Genomic DNA, 19568 nt, shown 5'->3' on the forward strand with positions numbered 1-19568 from the left:
AGCAAAATACACAGCCTGAATTTTACAAGGATGGGACAGATTCTGTGTATCCCTAGTCACTGAATTGTTCTCCTGCCCCTCCTTATCTTTCTCTTCCCCTGGAGATTTTTTATTTTACATAAAAAATTGTACCATAGACCATATGCTTGGTTATCAAGCAAGACTCACAGAATTTCAGAGGATCAAAATCATATACTGTGAAACAGGCCTGTCTAGTAGGTCTTCCCACAATGATGGAAATGTATGTGTGCTGTGTAGTGGCTTATGTATTGACTGTTGTAGCTCTAGGCAGGTCACCCCATGGCCTTTTATTTATTTAGTTTTTGAAGATTTATTAGAGCAAGTGAGCACACAGTTGGGGAGGGGCAGAGGGAGAGAGAAAGAGAGAGAATCTGAAACAGGCTCTGCAATGAGCATGGAACTCGATGAGGGGCTCCATCTCTGGATCCTGAGATGACAACCTGAGCTGAAACCAAGAGTCAGATGCTTAACTGACTGAGCCACCCAGGCACCCCAGCCCATGGCCTTTTTTATATACGCACAAGCTAAGGATGATTTTTACCTTTTTAAAGGGCCATGGTAGAAATATAAAGAAGAATATGTAGTAGAAACCATATGTGGCCTGTAAAACCTAAGGGTCAGATCTTTCTGAGACCATTTGCCAACACCCACCCTAGAGCAGGTTTTAGACTACCATGTAATTATAGTAGAAATCAGTGAAGAGATAACATGAAAATCTCTGTATATTTGGGTATTATGAAATGTATTTTAAATTTAGGTCATCGACCCAGATCTTTTTCCTAAGCTCCAAACTTAAAACCTCCAGTGACCTAATTGAACACTTGTTAGAGCTCCCAAACTCTGTCTTGTCCAAATGTGCTCCAACCTCAGCTTATTTGTACCAATTTCAGTTGGCAGTGATGTGTCCTGCCACAAGTTCAGGTCAGATGGTGGGGGTCATTGCTGTATCTGTTCTCTGAAACCCAAATCCTATCTGTCAGGAAATCCTGTTGATTCTGCCCTCACAATACATCAGAATCTGATCACTCTTCACCTTTCTCTTTCTACCACCCTATGCTTGCTACCATCTGTTCCTCTACAGCCAGGATGATCCTGTTCAGACACAACTTGGATTGTGTCCTTCCAGTAGCATGCAAGATAGTAAGTTATCTGGCCCCTGTTCCCTCTCCAACCTCCCTGGAGGTTCACCCTGTTCATGCTCCCTCATTTACACTGACTTCTGCGTCCTCTTGCGAACACGCCAGCACACTTCCGCCAGAGTGCTTTTATGTTAGCTATCTCCTTTTCCTTTTCCCTGAAATCCATCTCAGAGACGTTTGCATGACTGACACCCTCATCTTCTACTTCAAGTCTTTTCTCAAATGTCACCTTTCTGATGAAGTCTACCTGGATGGTTCCATTTAAAATTGCAAACTTAAAAAAATAATAATAATAAAATTGCAAACTTAATTCCTTTGCCCATCATTTTCATTTCATCACATGTACTCTTTGTCCTTTTTCCTATAGTGCTTCTCACCTTCTAAATTCTATGTATTGTATTTTCTATTGAGTTTGTCACCCTGTCTGGAATGTGAGCACCACGAATAGAAGGATCTTTGTTTAATTCACCAAGAACCCAGAACAGGGCTGGTCACCTAGCACGAGCTCAGTGTTTATTGGCTAACTTGAACAGACAAAGCTCACTTAACTTTAATTCTAAAAACCTCCAAGAACAATTCCAGAGTGCAGAAGGAACATAGATGTAAAAATCCTAAGTAAAATATTAGCAAATTAAAAGCAGTAATACATTGAAAAGGATACATTTTGACTAAGTTTTAGAGAGGAATAGAAGGGTTTGTATTATATAATTCCTATAGTCTACCTCACTGACAGGTTAAATGGGGGTAGTTCTATGATCATTTCAACAGAGAAAAGATGTTTGACAAAGTGTACTATCTCTTCATGATTAAAACTTAGAGCAAGCCAGAAGTAGAAGGAAAGATTATCTTTTTTAAAAAAAGTTATAACAAAGATGATACCCAGTGTTTAACACTGAAAACTTTTGCTCTGAGCTCAGGAATAAGACCTGGGTGCCCACTGTCATTACGTCAGCCGGATCGTAGCCAGAGCAGTAATACAGGAAAAGAGAGAAACTGTATGTAGATTGGAAAAGAAGAAACAAAAGTATTTTCAACAGATGATATAATTTTGAATGTAGGAAATTCCAAAGAAATCTATAGGCAATATTATTAGAATTAATAAATGAGTTTCATAAATTGCTGGAAAAAATTCTTTTTCTTACCTGATTTCCTTGGCTAGACCCTCCAGTACATTGGGGAGCTGAAGTGGCAAAAGTGGACATCCTTGTCTGGCTGTGGCTTTTTATAGGTGCTCTCTATCAGGTTGAGGAAATTTCCTTCTATTCCTAGTTTGTTGAGTATTGTTAACATGAAGGGTATTATATTTTATCAAATGCTTTTTCTGCACCTATTGAGATAGTCGTGTGGTTTTTGTTTTTTATATATTGCTGATTTAGTTTGCTAGTGTTTTGTTGATGATTTTTGCATCCATATTCGTAAGGAACATTGTCTATAGTTTTCTGGTGATGTCTCTCTGGTTTTGGTATCAGAGTAATTAGTACTGACCTTTTAGGAAGAGTTTGTCAAGAATTGGTGTTAAATCTTCTTTACGTGGTAGAATTCATCAATGAGATCATCTGTGCCTAAGCTTTTCTTTGTGGGAAGTTTTTGATTATTAATTCAATCTCTTCTTATCGGTTTATTTGGATATTCTATTTCCTCTTAAGTCAGTTTTGGTGGTTTGAGTCTGCATTAGTTTCCTACGCCTGCCATAACGAACTACCACACACTGGATTGCTTAATAAACAGAAACTTAATATTCTCACAGTCCCAGAGGCTAGAAGTTGGAGATCAAGGTATTGGTGAGGTAGGTTCCTTCAGAGGCTTTGAGGGAAAATATGCTCCGTATTTCTCTCCTGGCTTCTGGTGGTTGGCTGTCCTGGGCATTCTGGGCATGTAGATGCTGCACTCTGATCTCTGTTCCATCTTCACGTGGCGTGGCTCCCTGTGTGCATGCCTGTGTCCACATTTCACCTTTATTAAGGACACCAGCCATTCTGGATTGGGGACTTACCTACTGTAGTATGACCTCACCTTACCTAATTACATCTACAACAACCCTATTTTCAAATAAGGCCACATTTTAAGGTATTAGCAGTTAGGACTTCAGCCTTTGAATCTGGGGAGACGAAGTTGAGTCTGTAACAGTATCTTTCTAGGAGTTTGTCCATTTCATCCAGGTTGTCTTATTTGTGGGTATTCATACTATTCTCTCATACGCCTTTTTGTTTCTGTAAGGTTGGTAGTAATGTTCTTTCTTTCATTCCAGATTTTAGTAATTTGAGTGCTTTGTCAGTTTGGCACCAAGTTTGTCAATTTGGTTGATTTCTTCAAAGAAATTTGATTTCATTGATTTTTGGTATTTTTCTATTCTGTTTCATTTATTTACATTCTAGTCTTTATTATTGCTAGACACAGAATTAATACAAAAATCAGTTGCATTTCTATATACCAGCTACAGTTAGGAAATGAACTTTTTTTTTTTAGGAAATGGAATTTTTAAAAAATGACCATTCTTATTAGCATAGAAAAAATTAAGTACCTAAGACTGGTAATAGAAAAATGTGCAATATTTCTGTGGACAAAACTATAACACATGATTAGAGACCTTAAGGAAAACAAGTAAGTGGAAGGATCCACTATAATCTTGATTAGGGGGACTCAATTCTGTTACAGTGTCAGTTTTCCTCAAATTGTTTTATAATCCCATGTAATTCCAATCAAAATCTGAAACAGGTTTTTGTTTGTTTGTTTTGCTTTGTTATGGTGTGCAACTTGACAAGCTAATTCTAAAATATTTATGGAAACGCAGAGGGCTGAGAATAATCGAGACATTCTTGAAAGCGAAAAAGGTAGAAAGATGCTCTTGGATATCAAGACTTACTTAATTAGCAGTGGGACATCAGGCCTGGAATGGAAGAAAGAGCTCAGTGTAGTTCATGCATGTGTGAGCACTTGATTTATGGGAATGGGGCTTTTTAGGAGATGATGCTGGGACCACTCAATATCCAAGTGGAGAGAAATGAAATTGAATTCATGCTTTGCACTATGTACAAAAATCATGTTTAGGTGAATTACCCACCTACGTGCAAAAGGCAACACAGTGAAGCTTCTAGAAGATGACATGTATTTCATGGCCTCTGGGTTAGGAATTACTTTTTTCCTCTCACACACACATATATTTTATTGTTTTTTTAATGAGGTATAATTGACATATAATATTTAATTAGTTTGAGGTGTACAACAGAATGATTTGATATTTATGTATACTGCAGTATATTGTGAAACAATTACCACAATAAATCTAGTTAACATCTATCTCCATACATACTTGGAAATTTGTTTTTCTTGTGATGATTTTTTTTTTTTTTTTTTTTTTTTTAGTAGGCCTACCATGCCCAGTGTAGAGTGCAACACAGGGTTCGAACTCACAGCCCTGAAATCAAGCCCTGGAGCTGAGACCAAGAGCCTGATGCTTAACCATCTGAGCCACCCAAGCACCCCCTTGTGATGAAAATTTTTAAGCTTCTCTCTCAGCAACTTTCACATATGCAATATAGTATTAACTCTTGTCACCAGGCTGTATTGAATGGTTTGTAAAAGAGACACGAAAGGCATTAGATATAAAGAAAAAGTGATAAATTTGTGTACATTTAAAATTGAGAATATCTGTTTATAAAAAGATACCATTTAGAAAATGGAAAGGCCAGCTGTAGAGCAGGGGTTATTTCTTTCCTTTTTTTTAAGTTTTTAATTTTAATTTCAGTGTAGTTAACATACAGTATTATATTAATTTCAGGTGTATGACAGTGATTCCACACTTCCATACATTACCTGCTGCTCAACATGACAGGTGCACTCCTTAAACCCCATCATCTGTTTCACCCATCCCCCACCTGCCCACCTCTGGTGACCAGCAGTGTGTTCTCTAGAGTTAAGAGTCTGTTTCTTAGTTCCTCTCTGCCTCTTTTTTCCCTTCACTTGTTTTCTTTCTTAAATTCCACCCGTGAGTGAAATCATTTGCTATTTGTCTTTCTCTGACTGACTTATTTCGCTTAGCATAATACTCTCTAGCTCCATCCATATTGTTGAAAATGGCAAGAGGTTTTTTTTTTTTATTTTTTGCTAAAGTGTATGAGTATATCCTCTTTATCCACTCATCTATCAGTGGACACACTTGGGTTGCTTCCAGTTTTTGGCTGTTGTAGATGATGCTGCAATAAACATCAGGTGCATGTATCCCTTTGAATTCATGTGTTTGTATTCTTTGTGTAAATACCCACTAGTGTGATTGCTGGATCATAGGGAAGTTCTATTTTTAACTTTTTAAAAAAGATTTTATTTATTTATTTATGAAAGACACACAGAGAGGCAGAGACACAGGCAGAGGGAGAAGCAGGCTCCATGCAGGGAGCCCAATGTGGGACTCGATCCCGGGACTCCAGGATCACGCCCTGGGCCAAAGGCAGGCGCTAAACTGCTGAGACACCCAGAGATCCCCTCTATTTTTGAAGAACCTCCATACTGTTTTCCAAGTGGCTGCACCAGTTTGCATTCCCATCAACAGAGCACAAGGGTTCCTTTTTCTCTGCATCCTTGCCAACACCTATGGCTTCTTGTGTTGTTGATTTTGGCCATTCTGCCAGGTGTGAAATGATATTTCATTGTAGTTTTGATTTGCATTTTCCTGATAATGAGTCTTTTTATGAGTCTGTCTGTTGGCCATCTGTATGTGTTGGAGAAATGTGTGTTCATGTCTTCTGACCATTTTTTAAAAATTTTTTAAATTTATTTATGATAGTCACACAGAGAGAGAGAGAGAGGCAGAGACATAGGCAGTGGGAGAAGCAGGCTCCATGTACCGGGAGCCTGACGTGGGATTCGATCCCAGGTCTCCAGGATCGCGCCCTGGGCCAAAGGCAGGCGCCAAACCACTGCGCCACCCAGGGATCCCCTTCTGACCATTTTTTAATTGCATTATTTGGGGTTTTTTTTTGGGTATTGTGTCAGGTTTTTTTTTTGTATTTTGGATACTAACTCCTATGATATATGTCATTTGCAAATATCTCCTCCTATTCAGTAGGTTGTCTTTTAGTTTTGTTGATTATTTCCTTTGCTGTACAGAAACTTTTTATTTTGATGTAGTCTCAACAGTTTAATTTTGCGTTTATTTCCCTTGCCACATATCTAGAAAAACACTACTACAGCCAATGTCAGAGACATTCCCTGTGCTCTCTTTTAGGGGTTTTGTGGTTTCACGCCTCACATTTAGGTCTTTAATCCATTTTGAGGTTTTCTTTTTGTGTATGGTATAAGAAAGTGGTCCAGTTTCATTCCTTTATAGTAGTTGTCCAGTTTTCCCAGCACCATTTGTTCAAGAGACTTTCTCCACTGGATACTGTTCTGGTTTGTCAAAGACTAATTGTCCATATAATTGTGGGTTTATTTCTGAGTTTTCTGTTTTATTCCACTGATCTGTGTCTATTTTTTGTGCCGTACTGTTTTGATTACAATAGCTTTGTTTATATAACTTGAAGTCTGGAATTGTGATACTTCTGGTTTTGTTTTTCTTTTTCAAGATTGCTTTGGCTATTCAGGGTCTTTAGAGATTCCATACAAATTTTATTTCTTAATTTTAACTTTAAGGTTTTCTTTTTTTTTCTTTTTAAAAATTTTTTTTAGATTTTTAAAATTTATTTATTCATGATAGACATAGAGAGAGAGGCAGAGACACAGGCAGAGGGAGAAGCAGGCTCCATGCCGGGAACCCGACGTGGGACTCGATCCCGGGACTCCAGGACCGCACTCTGGGCCAAAGGCAGACGCCAAACCACTGAGCCACCCAGAGATCCCCAACTTTAAGGTTTTCTTTTGAGAGAGCACGCATGAGCAGGAAGGAACAGAGGGAGAGAGGGAGAGAGAATCTCAAGCAGACTCCGTACTCAGTGTGGAGCCCAGCATGGGGCTAGATCCCACAACCCTGAGATCATGATCTGAGCTGAAACCAAGAGTTGACTGCTTAACCAATTAGCCACCCAGGTGCCTCAGAGATTGCATACAAATTTTAGGATTGTTTGTTCTCTGAAGAATGCTACTGGTATTTTGATAGGGATTACATTAAATCTGTAGATTGTTTTGGATAATATAGACATTTTAACAATATTTGTTCTTTGAACCCATTAGCATGGAATGAATGTCTTTCCATTTCTAGGTATCGTCTTCAGTTTCTTTCCTTGGTGTTTATAGTTTTCAGAGTACAGGTCTTTAATACTCTTTGGTTAAGCTTGTTCCTAGGTATTTTATTATTTTTGTACAATTATAAATAGGATTGATTCCTTGATTTCTCTTCTTCATTACTGGTGTATAGAAATGCAACAGATTTCTTTGAATTGATTTTAGGTCCTGTGACTTTAACTGAATTTTTTTCTTTTTAACTAGAGAGTGCATGCATGGGTGAGTGGGGGTAGGGGCAGAGGAAGAGCTCGAATCCTCTTTCAGACTCTGCAGAGCCTGGTGAAGGACTTGATCCCAGGACCCTGAGACCATGACCTGAGCTGAAATCAAGAGCCAACTGCTTACCTGACTGAGCCAGCCAGGTGCCCCTTAACTGAATTTTTTTTTTTATCAGTTCCAGCAGTTTTTTGGTGGAGTCTTTAGGGTTTTCTACATAGAGTATCATGTAATCTGTAAATAGTTAAGTGTTTTACTTCTTCCTTACCAGTTGGGATGCTTTTTACTTATTTTTGTTGTCTGATTGCTGTGGCTAGGACTTCTAATACTATGTTGAATAAAAGTGGTGAGAATGGACATTCTTGCCTTATTCCAGATCTTAGGGAAAAAAACTCAACTTTTCCCCATTACAGATGGTGTTAGCTGTGGGTTTTTCATTAGATGGTCTTTATTATGCTGAGGTATGTTCACTCTAAATGTACTTTGTAATGGATGTTGTACTTTATTGTGCTTTTTCTGCATCTGTTGAAATGATCATGTGGTTTTTTATCCTTTCTCTCATTGATGTGATGTATCATGGTTGATGTGTGGAATACTGAACCATCCTTGCATTCTGGGAATAAATCCCACTTGATTGTAGTGAATGACTTTTTTAATGTATTATTGGATTCAGTTAGCTAGTATTTTATTGGGGATTTTTGTAGCTATGTTTATCAGAGATATTGGCCTGTACTTTTTTGGGGAGTAGTTTCTGTATCTGGCTTTGGTATCAGGGTAATGCTGGCCTCATAGAATGAGTTTGGAAGTTTTCCTTCCTTTTCCACTTTTTGAAATAGTTTGAGAAGAATAGGTGTTTGGTAGAATTCACCTGTGAAGCTGTCTGGTCCTGGACTTTGTTTATTGGGAGTTTTTTTTAGAACTGATCAATTTCATTGCTGGTAATCAGTCTGTTCAAATCTTCTGTTTCTTCCTGCCTCAGTTTTGTTAGGTCATATGTTTCTAGGAATTTATCCATTTCATCTAGGTTGTCCAATTTGTTAGCGTATAGTTTTTCATCATATTCTCTAAAAATTGTATTTCTGTAGTGTTGGTTATTATTTCTCCTCTTTGTGATTTTAAACTCTCACTCTTTCTCTCTCTCTCTCTCTGATTCTGGTTAGAGATTTATCAATTTTGTTGATCTTTTCAAAGAACCATCTCCTGGTTTCAATTGCTTCTATTGCTTTTTAGTTTTCTGTATCATATATTTCTTCTCTAATTTTTATTTCCTTCCTTCTGCTAGTTTTGAGTTTTGTTTGTTCTTTTTTCTAGCTCCTTTAGGAGTAAGATTAGGCTGTGTATTTGAGATTTTTCATTCTTCTTGAGGTAGGCCTGTGCGGCTATAAACACCCTTTTTAGAACTGCTTTTGCTGTATCCCAGAGGTTTTGGACTGTCATATTTTCATTTTCATTTGTTTCCATGTAATTTTTATTTCCAGAGTAGGAGTTACTTCTAACACATGATGAATTTTAACATCACAGTTTTGGGCATAAAAGGCCAAACTCAAAGAAATATAGGCTGTGTGCTTCCATTTCTGTAAAGTTTACAAACAGGCAAAATTCACTGTACTGTTTAGAAATAAATACTTAGGTGGTAAAACTAAGGAAAAGCAAGTATTTGTCTTTATTACTATGAAAGTGGGACAGGAGGACCTTCTGAGCTACAGAGTTGTTTGTTTCATAATTTCATTTAATTGTATATTTATGTTTTGTGTACTTTGTTTTTCAGTAAGATTAACAGTTTTTTTTTAAGATTTTATTTATTTATTCATGAGAGACACACACAGAGAGAGAGGCAGAGACACAGGCAGAGGGAGAAGCAGGCTCCATGCAGGGAACCTGACATGGGACTCGATCCCGGGTCTCCAGGATCAGGCTCTGGGCCGAAGGCGGCGCTAAATTGCTGAGCCACCTGGACTGCCAAGATAAACAGTTTTTAAAACTGGAATGTAATTTGTCCTTTTTGATGGCTTATTTGTATAAGAGGATATTCTTAGGTTTTCAACAAGCTGTTTTCTTCTGGTATTTGCAAGTCTTTTATTTTTTAATTTTTATTTAAAGATTTTGTTTTTAAGTAATCTCTACAAAGGTCACATGCTCCACCAACTGAGCCAGTGAGGTGCCCCTGGGAATCTCTGTATTTGCAAATCACATTGACTAAACCCAGATTTAGAGTAGTTTCACATAGAACATCTCAGACTTCCAACCCTGTTTGTTTTAACACAACAGAAGATACTAATCTTTATCAAAATGGAAGCTAAGTTTGGTGTCTCTCTGCCTTCCATTGTCATCAAAGTTCTGATATAAACACCTGAATCTTCTGATGCTTTTATTGTTTCTCTTATCCTGCTTATTAACAAGCAACAGTATCTTCACATGAGCTTTACTGATGATACTCCTTCAAAATCTTGTGACCAACTTGGTTTTTAATATTTCTAATAACTGTTCATTCAAACAAGTTAAACTACATGTAAGGCAGGACTTAAAATTATAAATGAAGCATAAAATATTTATATAACAGAGAATTAAAAGGCCCACGTAGAAGTTAGGTAAAGAAGCCTGGGCACTAATGAGTCCCCAGGTTAGATCCTTGCCTGTACTTTCCTTTCTGTCCCTTGCTTCTAATGGGCATTGGAGGTGAGGGTGGTGGAAGGGTAATTATGTTAGAAAAATGGGAAGCACTGAAAGGTGGGAAATAAGTGAATGAATGAGTCTGGGTAAGATAAGCAAGGATTCTTTCTATTCTGGCTACAGTTTCAGAAAGAAATTGAAGTGAAAGAAATTAAAATATAAATCATATTAATAAGCCTTAAAATGAAAAAAAAGTATTTTAACAAGACTTATGTGGAAGATATTTATATAGCTTGGGGTTATAGTAAGGGGTGTTGGGGTTGGTGGGGCACCAAGGACGACAGGGCTGGAATAGGTTTGTACATTATGTATGTGTGCGTAAATATGCTCATGAACACATCTTGAAATTTGGGAGAATCATCACAGGGATAGGAATTAGGTTAATTTTGAAGGAGTATGGTCAGTTGAGTGAAAATGCAGAGGTGCAACTCAGTTCCATACTGAAAGGAGCATAAGTGATGGTGGGAAGGAAGAAGAAAGAGTATACGTGGATGTAAATATCAAATGTGATCAAGCTAGTGTGTGTTAGTCCTGCCTGAAAATTCCTCTCAAGACTGTTAAATAAGAGATTATGGCTTCCTCAAATAGAGGAAAAATGTTCTCTGTAACCATTATAAATTCCTTGGTTTTATATTTCAGTAATTATCCCGTAAGTCGTGTTTTTTTACCTTTTGAATTTTTATTAGGGGTTGTGCATTCATGACGGTACCTGGAAGTCTGCAGTTTATGGTTTTGGAGATCAGAGTAATTTGAAAAAACTGCGAAACGAGTCAAATCTGAAACCTGTCCCAATTGTTGGTCCAAAATTGAAAAGAAGGTATATTAACTCAAAATCTCTTCTTTAGTATATCGAGTCTAAGTATATTGCTGTTGGTGTGGTTATTAATAAAGTATGCCACTTAGAAAAGCCTGAGACTGTTGTAGTGAGTTCAGGATTATCTTCCTAGCTAAATAAAATATAATTAATGTATTATCCTAAGCTTAAGTACTTCATATGTAATAATATATTTGTATTCTGGAAGAAAATGGATTTTTGTGCCTTTTTTCACTATCATTTTCAAAATCAAATATCAGTTAAATTTTATGCAGTAAAACTGCCATTTTAAAATGTGACTGTGAAAATTTTTTATGTGAGAACTCTAAACTCATACTAGGGTTTGGCTGTTGAACATTCTTTTTATCAGTACCGTCTAAAGAGATTGATGGGGTAAAATATATTTGTCCTGTGCCCTTGGTATAAAGAATACTGCTCTGTCCACTCGTCACTGGTTTGGTGCAGGTGTAGAGAACACAGGATAGATACTGAGAGAAACTTTAATTAAGAGTAGACCTGCCATCGCTTCTTGGCCTTTTGGCTAAGATCAAGTGAAGAGCAGACCTGCCATCTTTGTTGTCATTACTGCCCTGAGAAAAGCTCCATTTTTTATTCAGAAATTTGCCAAGTTAACTGTGAGTAGAGAAAATGCAGCATACTCTTCATGGGTCTGTCTTACAGGTGGCCAATTTCTTACTGCAGAGAACTGAATAGCTATTCTATTCCTTTCTTGGGAGCGGATGTCTCTGTTGTGAGGCGGACTCAGCGTTACTTGCATGAGAATTTGGAGCAATCGCCTGTAAGTGCATACAATTTAATTTAAATTTTTAATTTTTGGGGTTTTTTTTTTTAAACATTTTATTTATTTATTCATGAGAGAGGCAGAGACATAGGCAGAGGGAGAACCAGGCTCTCCCTACGGGGAGCCCAGTGCAAAACTTAATCCCAGAACCCTGGAATCACAACCTGAGCTGAAGACAGACCCTCAACTACTAAGCCACCCAGGCATCCCACGATTTAATTTTTAATGAAGAGTATTCTATTCATTATTGCTCCTCCTACCTGTTTAGGATTTTTATGTTTACAAAGCAAAAAAAAAAAGAAGGCTAAATTAATGCAGGTTTTGGTTTCTGGAAGTGTGAGAATCAGTAGTGTATAAAGCATTTTGCATTTTATGGGGGCAGATATAGCCTCCCCCATAATTCAAGTCTGGCCAGCTGCGTACCTTGTTAATGAAACAACAGCAGCAAATTTCGTCCAGGAAATGCTGGTGTCATGAACACCCAGCAACCCACTTGAGGGTTTTAGCTTCAAGTATACTCTGTTGCTTGTGGAGATGTCTGAATTCTTATGTCTTTCAACCTCCAACCTTTGGAGTGACATTCCTTTTGGTGACGGAAGTGATTGCCCCCATTTCTGAGACTTGAAGAGGAAACCATATCTCAATTTAAAAGATTATTTTCTCAAAGAAAATTATTTTCTCTATTTAAAAGATTCTTTAAATCCTTTATTTAAAAATTATATTCTCCATTTAAAAGATTTTCTCAATTTAAAAGATTATTTTCTCAAAGAAGAAGTTGTAAGTAGAATCTGTATTTTATAGTAGGTAATCACTAAATTTAGATATGTTCATGTGGTCTTTTTATGTATGGATCATGGGGACTTTTGTGTTCAGGTAGAGGAAGCTAATTACCATTTGCAACAATTTCTACTATAAACAATATGCTTCCAGTGTCTGGTTTCTAAATAAGCTTTTAAAGCATAACATGTTCATAAAGTGGAAACTGCTTTTGCTCAGTGTTGATGACTATGGAGTAAGTTATAAATAGCTAACATTATTGATTTCCTCAGTCTACAAAAGTAGGGAGTAACCTTCTGACCTCGCATCATTATCCAGGTTCAGTATGCCGCTTATGTGACTATGGGAGGCATCACCTCCGTTATTAAGCTGATGTTTGCAGGACTTTTCTTTTTATTCTTTGTGAAGTGTGGCATTGGCAGACAGCTTCTCATAAAAGTAAGTGATACTTTTATGAAATTAGGTCTTTAGAAATATTTTCCATGAGTTTTAAAAAAAAAAATATCACTGAGGGTTTTGTTTTGTTTTGTTTTCTCCTTTAGTTTCCATGGCTCTTCTCCTTTGGTTATTTTTCAAAACAAGGTCCAACACAAAAACAGGTAACCCTTCCTTTTGTATACAACTCTTTAATAATTTTCTTTATTTTTTAATTTTTCCTCAGTGCGTTTACTATAACAGGTAAGACTTGAGCACTTACTGTGTTTCAGTATGCTTTTATGTTCGTCACATAAATTAGGTGGCTTAGTCTCTTAAAACACCCTTAGAGTGGGTATTCTCTCCACTTTACAGATGAGAAGCCTGAGGCACAAAAGCTAGGAAACTTGCCCAGGGTCCTACAGCGAACGAGGCCATGACCAAGCCAGGGTGGGATCCCAGTCATCTGGCTCTAGAGTCTTACTCTCTTCCTAGAGGCCTCAGAAATGTTTAGTCTTCATTTTTCTCCTCCACACCTCCTCCTTCCCAGTATTTCCCTTCTCCTTCCTCTTCTGTGCACGCCAGGCTCATTCCTGTCATGGTTCACGGACCCCAAGGCAGACCCCGGTCAGGAGCCCGGTCTGCTGGCACCAGGCACCACTGGGGAGGTGCCCTCACTGAAAGGACGGATGGGCATGAGGACAATGCTTCTTCCCCCTCCCGCTGGAACAGTAACACCATTGGCTGATCCTATCGCTTATAATTAGCCATCTGTTCATCTCCTGTCCTGGGGTTTTCTCAGCATTCCCCCTTGCCCCAGACCCCCTGTGTCTGCAGTTTCAACTCCTGCTTCACTGATGGAGTTGAGAGCGTGGGTCGTGTGCCCCTCGGCTTCCTGCTCTCAGACTCACACCACTGCTCTCATCTTTACCTTCTCTGTTCCTCTCAGGAAAGGATTCTGTATGAGACAAATCCACCCCCGGGCTCTTTAAAAATCAAGCACTTCAAAAAAAAAAAAAAATCAAGCACTTCTTGTGTGGCAGGCACAGAGCCAAGTGCTTTACACCATGACCACGTAGGTAGAGGTAATAGCCGCTTTGTATAGTCGAGGACATAATCAGAGCGGGTGTTCCTGCCAAGTTCCTACAGCTAGAATGTGGCAGCCCTGAGAATCACTCCAGCCTGAGTCTTCACTGCTGACTTCCTCAGTTGATCTTTCACAGCCTCTCCTCATCCTATGCTCATGCCAACCCAGAAAGGAGTCCTTGGCCTTCCCTTACCCTCTACTGTCCCCTTGCTAGAGTCGACATTGGTCTTCATACTGCTGAGTGTTTTGAGTGCTGTGATCTCTGATATTGTTGTCTTTCTTGAAATACTCACTTCCCTTGGCTTCTGAGAACATCGCTCTTCCAAGGGTCCACTCTGTTCCTCTCCTCCTCTGCTGTACCCTCACTTCTGAGGGGACTACTCCTTATGTGTTGACCTCCCCCCAGAATCCATCCTCAGCCCACTCACTGTCCCTGAGTCATCTGAGCTGTGTTCTCAGCAAACCTGCTTAGATCTGTAGATCACTTGGATGTGTCTCGGGTACTTGAATTGAACGTGTCAAGAGCTGAACTTCTTTCCCCCAAACACTCCTCTTCTTTTACTTCCCATCTCTGTTGGAGGCACAGTCATTTGCACCATCACAAACATAGGCATAATTCTAGATTTTTCTTCAAACTCATCATACCCACCTTAGCTGAGGCTCTTAGCTCTTAGCTCTCTCTTGTTTTTTTTTTGTTTTTGTTTTTGTTTTTTATTTATTCATAGAGACAGAGACAGACAGAGAGAGGCAGAGACACAGGCAGAGGGAGAAGCAGGCTCCATGCAGGGAGCCCGACTCAGGGCTCAATCCCGGGTCCCCAGGATCACACCCTGGACTGAAGGCAGCACTAAACCACTGAGCTACCTGGGCTACCCCACTGAGCCACCCGGGCTACCCTCTCTCTTGTTTTCTTTTCCCCCTCATCCACAGTTGTGGTAAAGTACACAGAACATAAAATTTACCATCTTAACCATTTTTAAGTGCAGTGGTATCAATACCATATTCAAAATACTCATATTATGCAAATCCAAGTTGTTATGCAGCACATTTGTATTATTGTGCAACCATCCCCACTGTCCATTCCAGAACTTTTTCCTCTCCCAGAACTGAAACCTTGTCCCCACTAAACAATAACTTGCCTTTCCTCTCTTCCCCCTGCTCTTGGCAACCAGTGTTCTAATCTCTCTTTGAATATGACCACTCTGGGTGCCTCATACAAGTGGTCACACAGTATTTGTCCTTCTGTGACTGGCTTATTTCACTGAGAATGATGTCCTCAAGGTCCATCCTCATGGTAGCAGGTGCCAGACTTCATTCCTTTTTAAGGCTGAATAGTAGTTCATTTTCACACACTTACATACACACGCCACACACACACAGACACCCCTCAAACACACAGACACAGACCCACACACACACACATAGACATCCCTCCTATAGACACAAACACACATACCATATATATGTACCCCATTTCCATTTATCCATCCATGGACCCTTGGGTTACTTCCACCATTTGAATATTTTGAATAATGCTGCTTTGAACATGGGTGTGCAAATATATCTTTAGGATCCTCCTTTCAGTTCATTGGGGTAAATATCCTGACATGCAATTGCCGGATCCTGTGGTAATTCTTTTTTTTTTTTTTTTGTAAATTTATTTTTTATTGGAGTTCAATTTGCCAACATATAGAATAACACCTAGTGCTCATCCCATCAAGTGCCCTCCTCAGTGCCTGTCACCCAGTAACCCCCACTCCCTGCCCACCTCCCCTTCCACCACCCCTAGTTTGTTTCCCAGACTTAGGAGTCTCATGTTCTGTCTCCCTTTCTGATATTTCCCACTCATTTTTTCTCCTTTCCTCTTTATTCCCTGTCACTATTTTTTATATTCCCCAAATGAATGAGAACATATAATGTTTGTCCTTCTCCGATTGACTCATTTCACTCAGCATAATACCCTCCAGTTCCATCCACGTCGAAGCAAATGGTGGGTATTTGTCGTTCCTAATGGCTGAGTAATATTCCATTGTATACATAGACCACATCTTCTTTATCCATTCATCTTTCGATGGACACCAAGGCTCCTTCCACAGTTTAGCTATTGTGGACATTGCTGCTATGAACATCGGGGTGCAGGTGTCCTGGCGTTTCAGTGCATCTGTATCTTTGGGGCAAATCCCCAGCAGTGCAATTGCTGGGTCGTAGGGCAGGTCTATTTTTAACTCTTTGAGGAACCTCCACACAGTTTTCCAGAGTGGCTGCACCAGTTCACAATCCCATCAACAGTGCAGGAGGGTCCCCTTTCTCCACATCCTCTCCAGGGCTCCACACCATGTTACATTCCCATCAGCAGTGCACGAGTGTGCCCATTGTTTCACATCCTTGCCAACTCTTGTTTCCTGGGTTTATTTTAAAGTTTATTTTTAGTAATCCCTATACCTAGGGTGGGGTCAAACCCACAGCCCCGAGATCAAGAGTCACACACTTCATCAGCTGAGCCAGCCCAGTGCCGCCTGTAGTTATTCTCACAGGTGAGAGGTGGTATCTATCGTGGTTTTGATCTGTACTTCCCCATCATTAGTGGTTGGTGTTGAGCATCTTTTCATGTGCTTATTGGCCATTTGTAGGTCTTCTTTAGAGAATGTCCATTCAAATTCTTTGCCCATTTTTGAATTGGTTGTTTGTGTTTTTATTGTTGAGTTTTAGGAGTTATCCATATATGGATATGGGATATGAATCCCTTATCAGTCTTCTCACTGCTAAGATCAAAGATCTGACCTACTCCCCTGACCACTGCATGGCAATGATTCTTACCTGGGATTGTATGTAGTAGAATGCCCCCGGGAGCTTTCCCAAATACATGTCCTGACCCTGCGTCTGGATCTTCTGATGCAGTAGGTGTGGAATAGTGCCTGGAAGTATAGAACAGTGGTTCTCAACTTTAACAAAGAGCCCAAAACCAATGACAGAGATTTGAGTGTGATTGGTTGGGAATGTGGCCTGAACATTGGGCTTTTTAAAAAAGCCAATTATGTTAATGCGCTGCCAAGGTTGTGGTCTCTAGTGTAGAGGTAGATGGGTTCCAAGTCAGGTTTGGGTGATTTTGATTCAGTTCATCTCTGGAGAAGTAAGGTCCTTGATCATCTAGTCCTGGATGGCAGATAGGTTTCATTTTTCATGCCAACTCTGATTAATTGGTAGTAACAGCCTGGAGACTATTGAAAATTGGGATCCCTGGGTGGCGCAGCGGTTTGGCGCCTGCCTTTGGCCCAGGGCGCGATCCTGGAGACCCGGGATCGAGTCCCACGTCGGGCTCCCGGTGCATGGAGCCTGCTTCTCCCTCTGCCTGTGTCTCTGCCTCTCTCTCCCTCTCTCTCTGTGTGACTATCATAAATAAATAAAAATTTAAAAAAAAAAAAAAAAAAAAAAAAGAAAATTGTTCTGAAGCTGAACATATATGCCCATCCTGAGAAGATTGTGCTCAGGGAGGGAAAGAGACAAGTGCTGGCCTGTGTCAGACCTTGTCTGTACCTTTAACAGATGAGCGCCACCCTGTTCCACCATGATGCTGCATACCTTCTTGCCTTTAAATGGTGGTTTCTCCTTTCTGGTGCCCACCCCACTGTCCTGTGTAGTACACTTCTGTTAGAGTGTCTGTGTGTACACACTTCAAACCCCGCCCTGTCCTCCCCAACAGATTTAATAATACCCTCCTTTGAACAAGTCTTGCATCTTTTAATTCATGTCACATGTTGTTATTACATCTATATGTATATATACACACATGTATCCCCTACTGAACTGTCAGCTCCAGAAAAGATAGGAGCCATATTTTAATGATATCTCAGTAATAAAAATTTGTTGACCACAACTGAATTCTTCATTACTTTATTTCTTTTTTTTTAATTTTTTTATTTATTTATGATAGAGAGAGAGAGAGGCAGAGACATAGGCAGAGGGAGAAGCAGGCTCCATGCACCGGGAGCCCGACGTGGGACTCGATCCCGGGTCTCCAAGGTTGCGCCCTGGGCCAAAGGCAGGCGCCAAACCGCTGCGCCACCCAGGGATCCCCATTACCTTATTTCTAAATTTAATGATTGTGAAAGATGACTTCTAGAATTTAATTTTTTGAGTCCCGTTTTTACATCTCCAAGTGGAACAATTCTGTATTGTCTATATTTCCATTGCTTGTTGGCTGTTTTTGTCTGGTCTCCTCAAAGAGATATCTGAAACCAGATTACCACATTTGACTACTGCCACCAAACTAAAACAAAAACTACCTCCTGCTTTTCCTCTGAAACTTTGTTCTTGTGGTGCTGTCCTCACGTAGTCCCCAGGCTAAGAACTGTCTGCACCACAACCCTCTTCCTCACCACCTTCCTCCCCTTCATCAAAACTTGCTTCTTCAAATAATTGATTTTTGCCTCGTGCTTAAAGGATGATAGAGCATTCTGGCAGAATGTTGATGTTTTCATCTATTGAAAATGTGTCCTATTGAGGTAGCATAGTAGGTTTTACTGTGTTCAGGGAGGAAATGACATATTTATTAAGTAAAGCCTTTGCCTGCTTTTTTCTCAGATGGATGCCACCTCGTTTACAATGACATTCTTTGGTCAAGGATACAGTCAAGGCTTTGGTCCGGAGAAGAACAAACCAAATATGAGAATTTGTACTCAGGTGAAAGGACCAGGTATTTCACATATGACTTAAGAATCCTGGGGAGTTTTACATTGTCTTAAGGTATAAAGCAGTATTACGATGTTTTTTCCTTAAAGCTTAATAATTTTAGAAATAAATTTGCACAAATTATTTAATAATATAAATTATTCTGTTAAGGGAAGGATTGAAATTGTTATAATTTAATTTTATTAGCATAACCCTCCTGGGTTTTTTTAGTATGATTTCATAATTCTGTGGCATATTTTAACATGAGTAAGAAAAGGCTGATTGCTATTTATTCTCATACTCATGGATCACTTTTTTTTTTTAAGATTTTATTTATTTGAGGGGATCCCTGGGTGGCGCAGTGGTTTAGCTCCTGCCTTTGGCCCAGGGCGCGATCCTGGAGACCCGGGATCGAATCCCACGTCGGGCTCCCAGTGCATGGAGCCTGTTTCTCCTTCTGCCTGTGTCTCTGCCTCTCTCTCTCTCTGTGTGTGACTATCATAAATAAATAAAAAAAAATTTAAAAAAATATTTTATTTATTTGAGAGAGAGAGAGCATAAGCAGTGGGGAGGGGAGAGAGCACAGGGAAAGGGAGAAACAGACGCTCCGCTGTGCAGGGAGCCCAATGTGGGGCTCGATCCCAGGACCCCAGGATCATGACCCAAGCTGAAGGCAGACACTTCACTGACTGAACCACCTGGGTGTCCCTTAATAGTCATTTTAAAGCAGTGTAGTTATAAAGCTGT

The 19568-nt window shown here is 39.5% G+C and overlaps 1 protein-coding gene across 1 annotated transcript in view; it reads left to right on the forward strand.

The window, feature by feature from the left end:
• SCCPDH (saccharopine dehydrogenase (putative)) overlaps nt 1-19568 on the forward strand; it is a 39065-nt gene that overhangs the window by 16428 nt on the left and 3069 nt on the right. Inside the window, exons 6-10 of the mRNA XM_055324283.1 lie at nt 10946-11076; nt 11755-11872; nt 12971-13090; nt 13195-13251; nt 18735-18846. Of these exons, the coding sequence (XP_055180258.1) occupies nt 10946-11076; nt 11755-11872; nt 12971-13090; nt 13195-13251; nt 18735-18846 (538 nt within the window). The remainder of the gene's footprint in view (nt 1-10945; nt 11077-11754; nt 11873-12970; nt 13091-13194; nt 13252-18734; nt 18847-19568) is intronic.

This window comes from Nyctereutes procyonoides, unplaced genomic scaffold (assembly GCF_905146905.1).
Source record: "Nyctereutes procyonoides isolate TBG_1078 unplaced genomic scaffold, NYPRO_anot_genome, whole genome shotgun sequence".
NCBI lineage: Eukaryota > Metazoa > Chordata > Mammalia > Carnivora > Canidae > Nyctereutes > Nyctereutes procyonoides.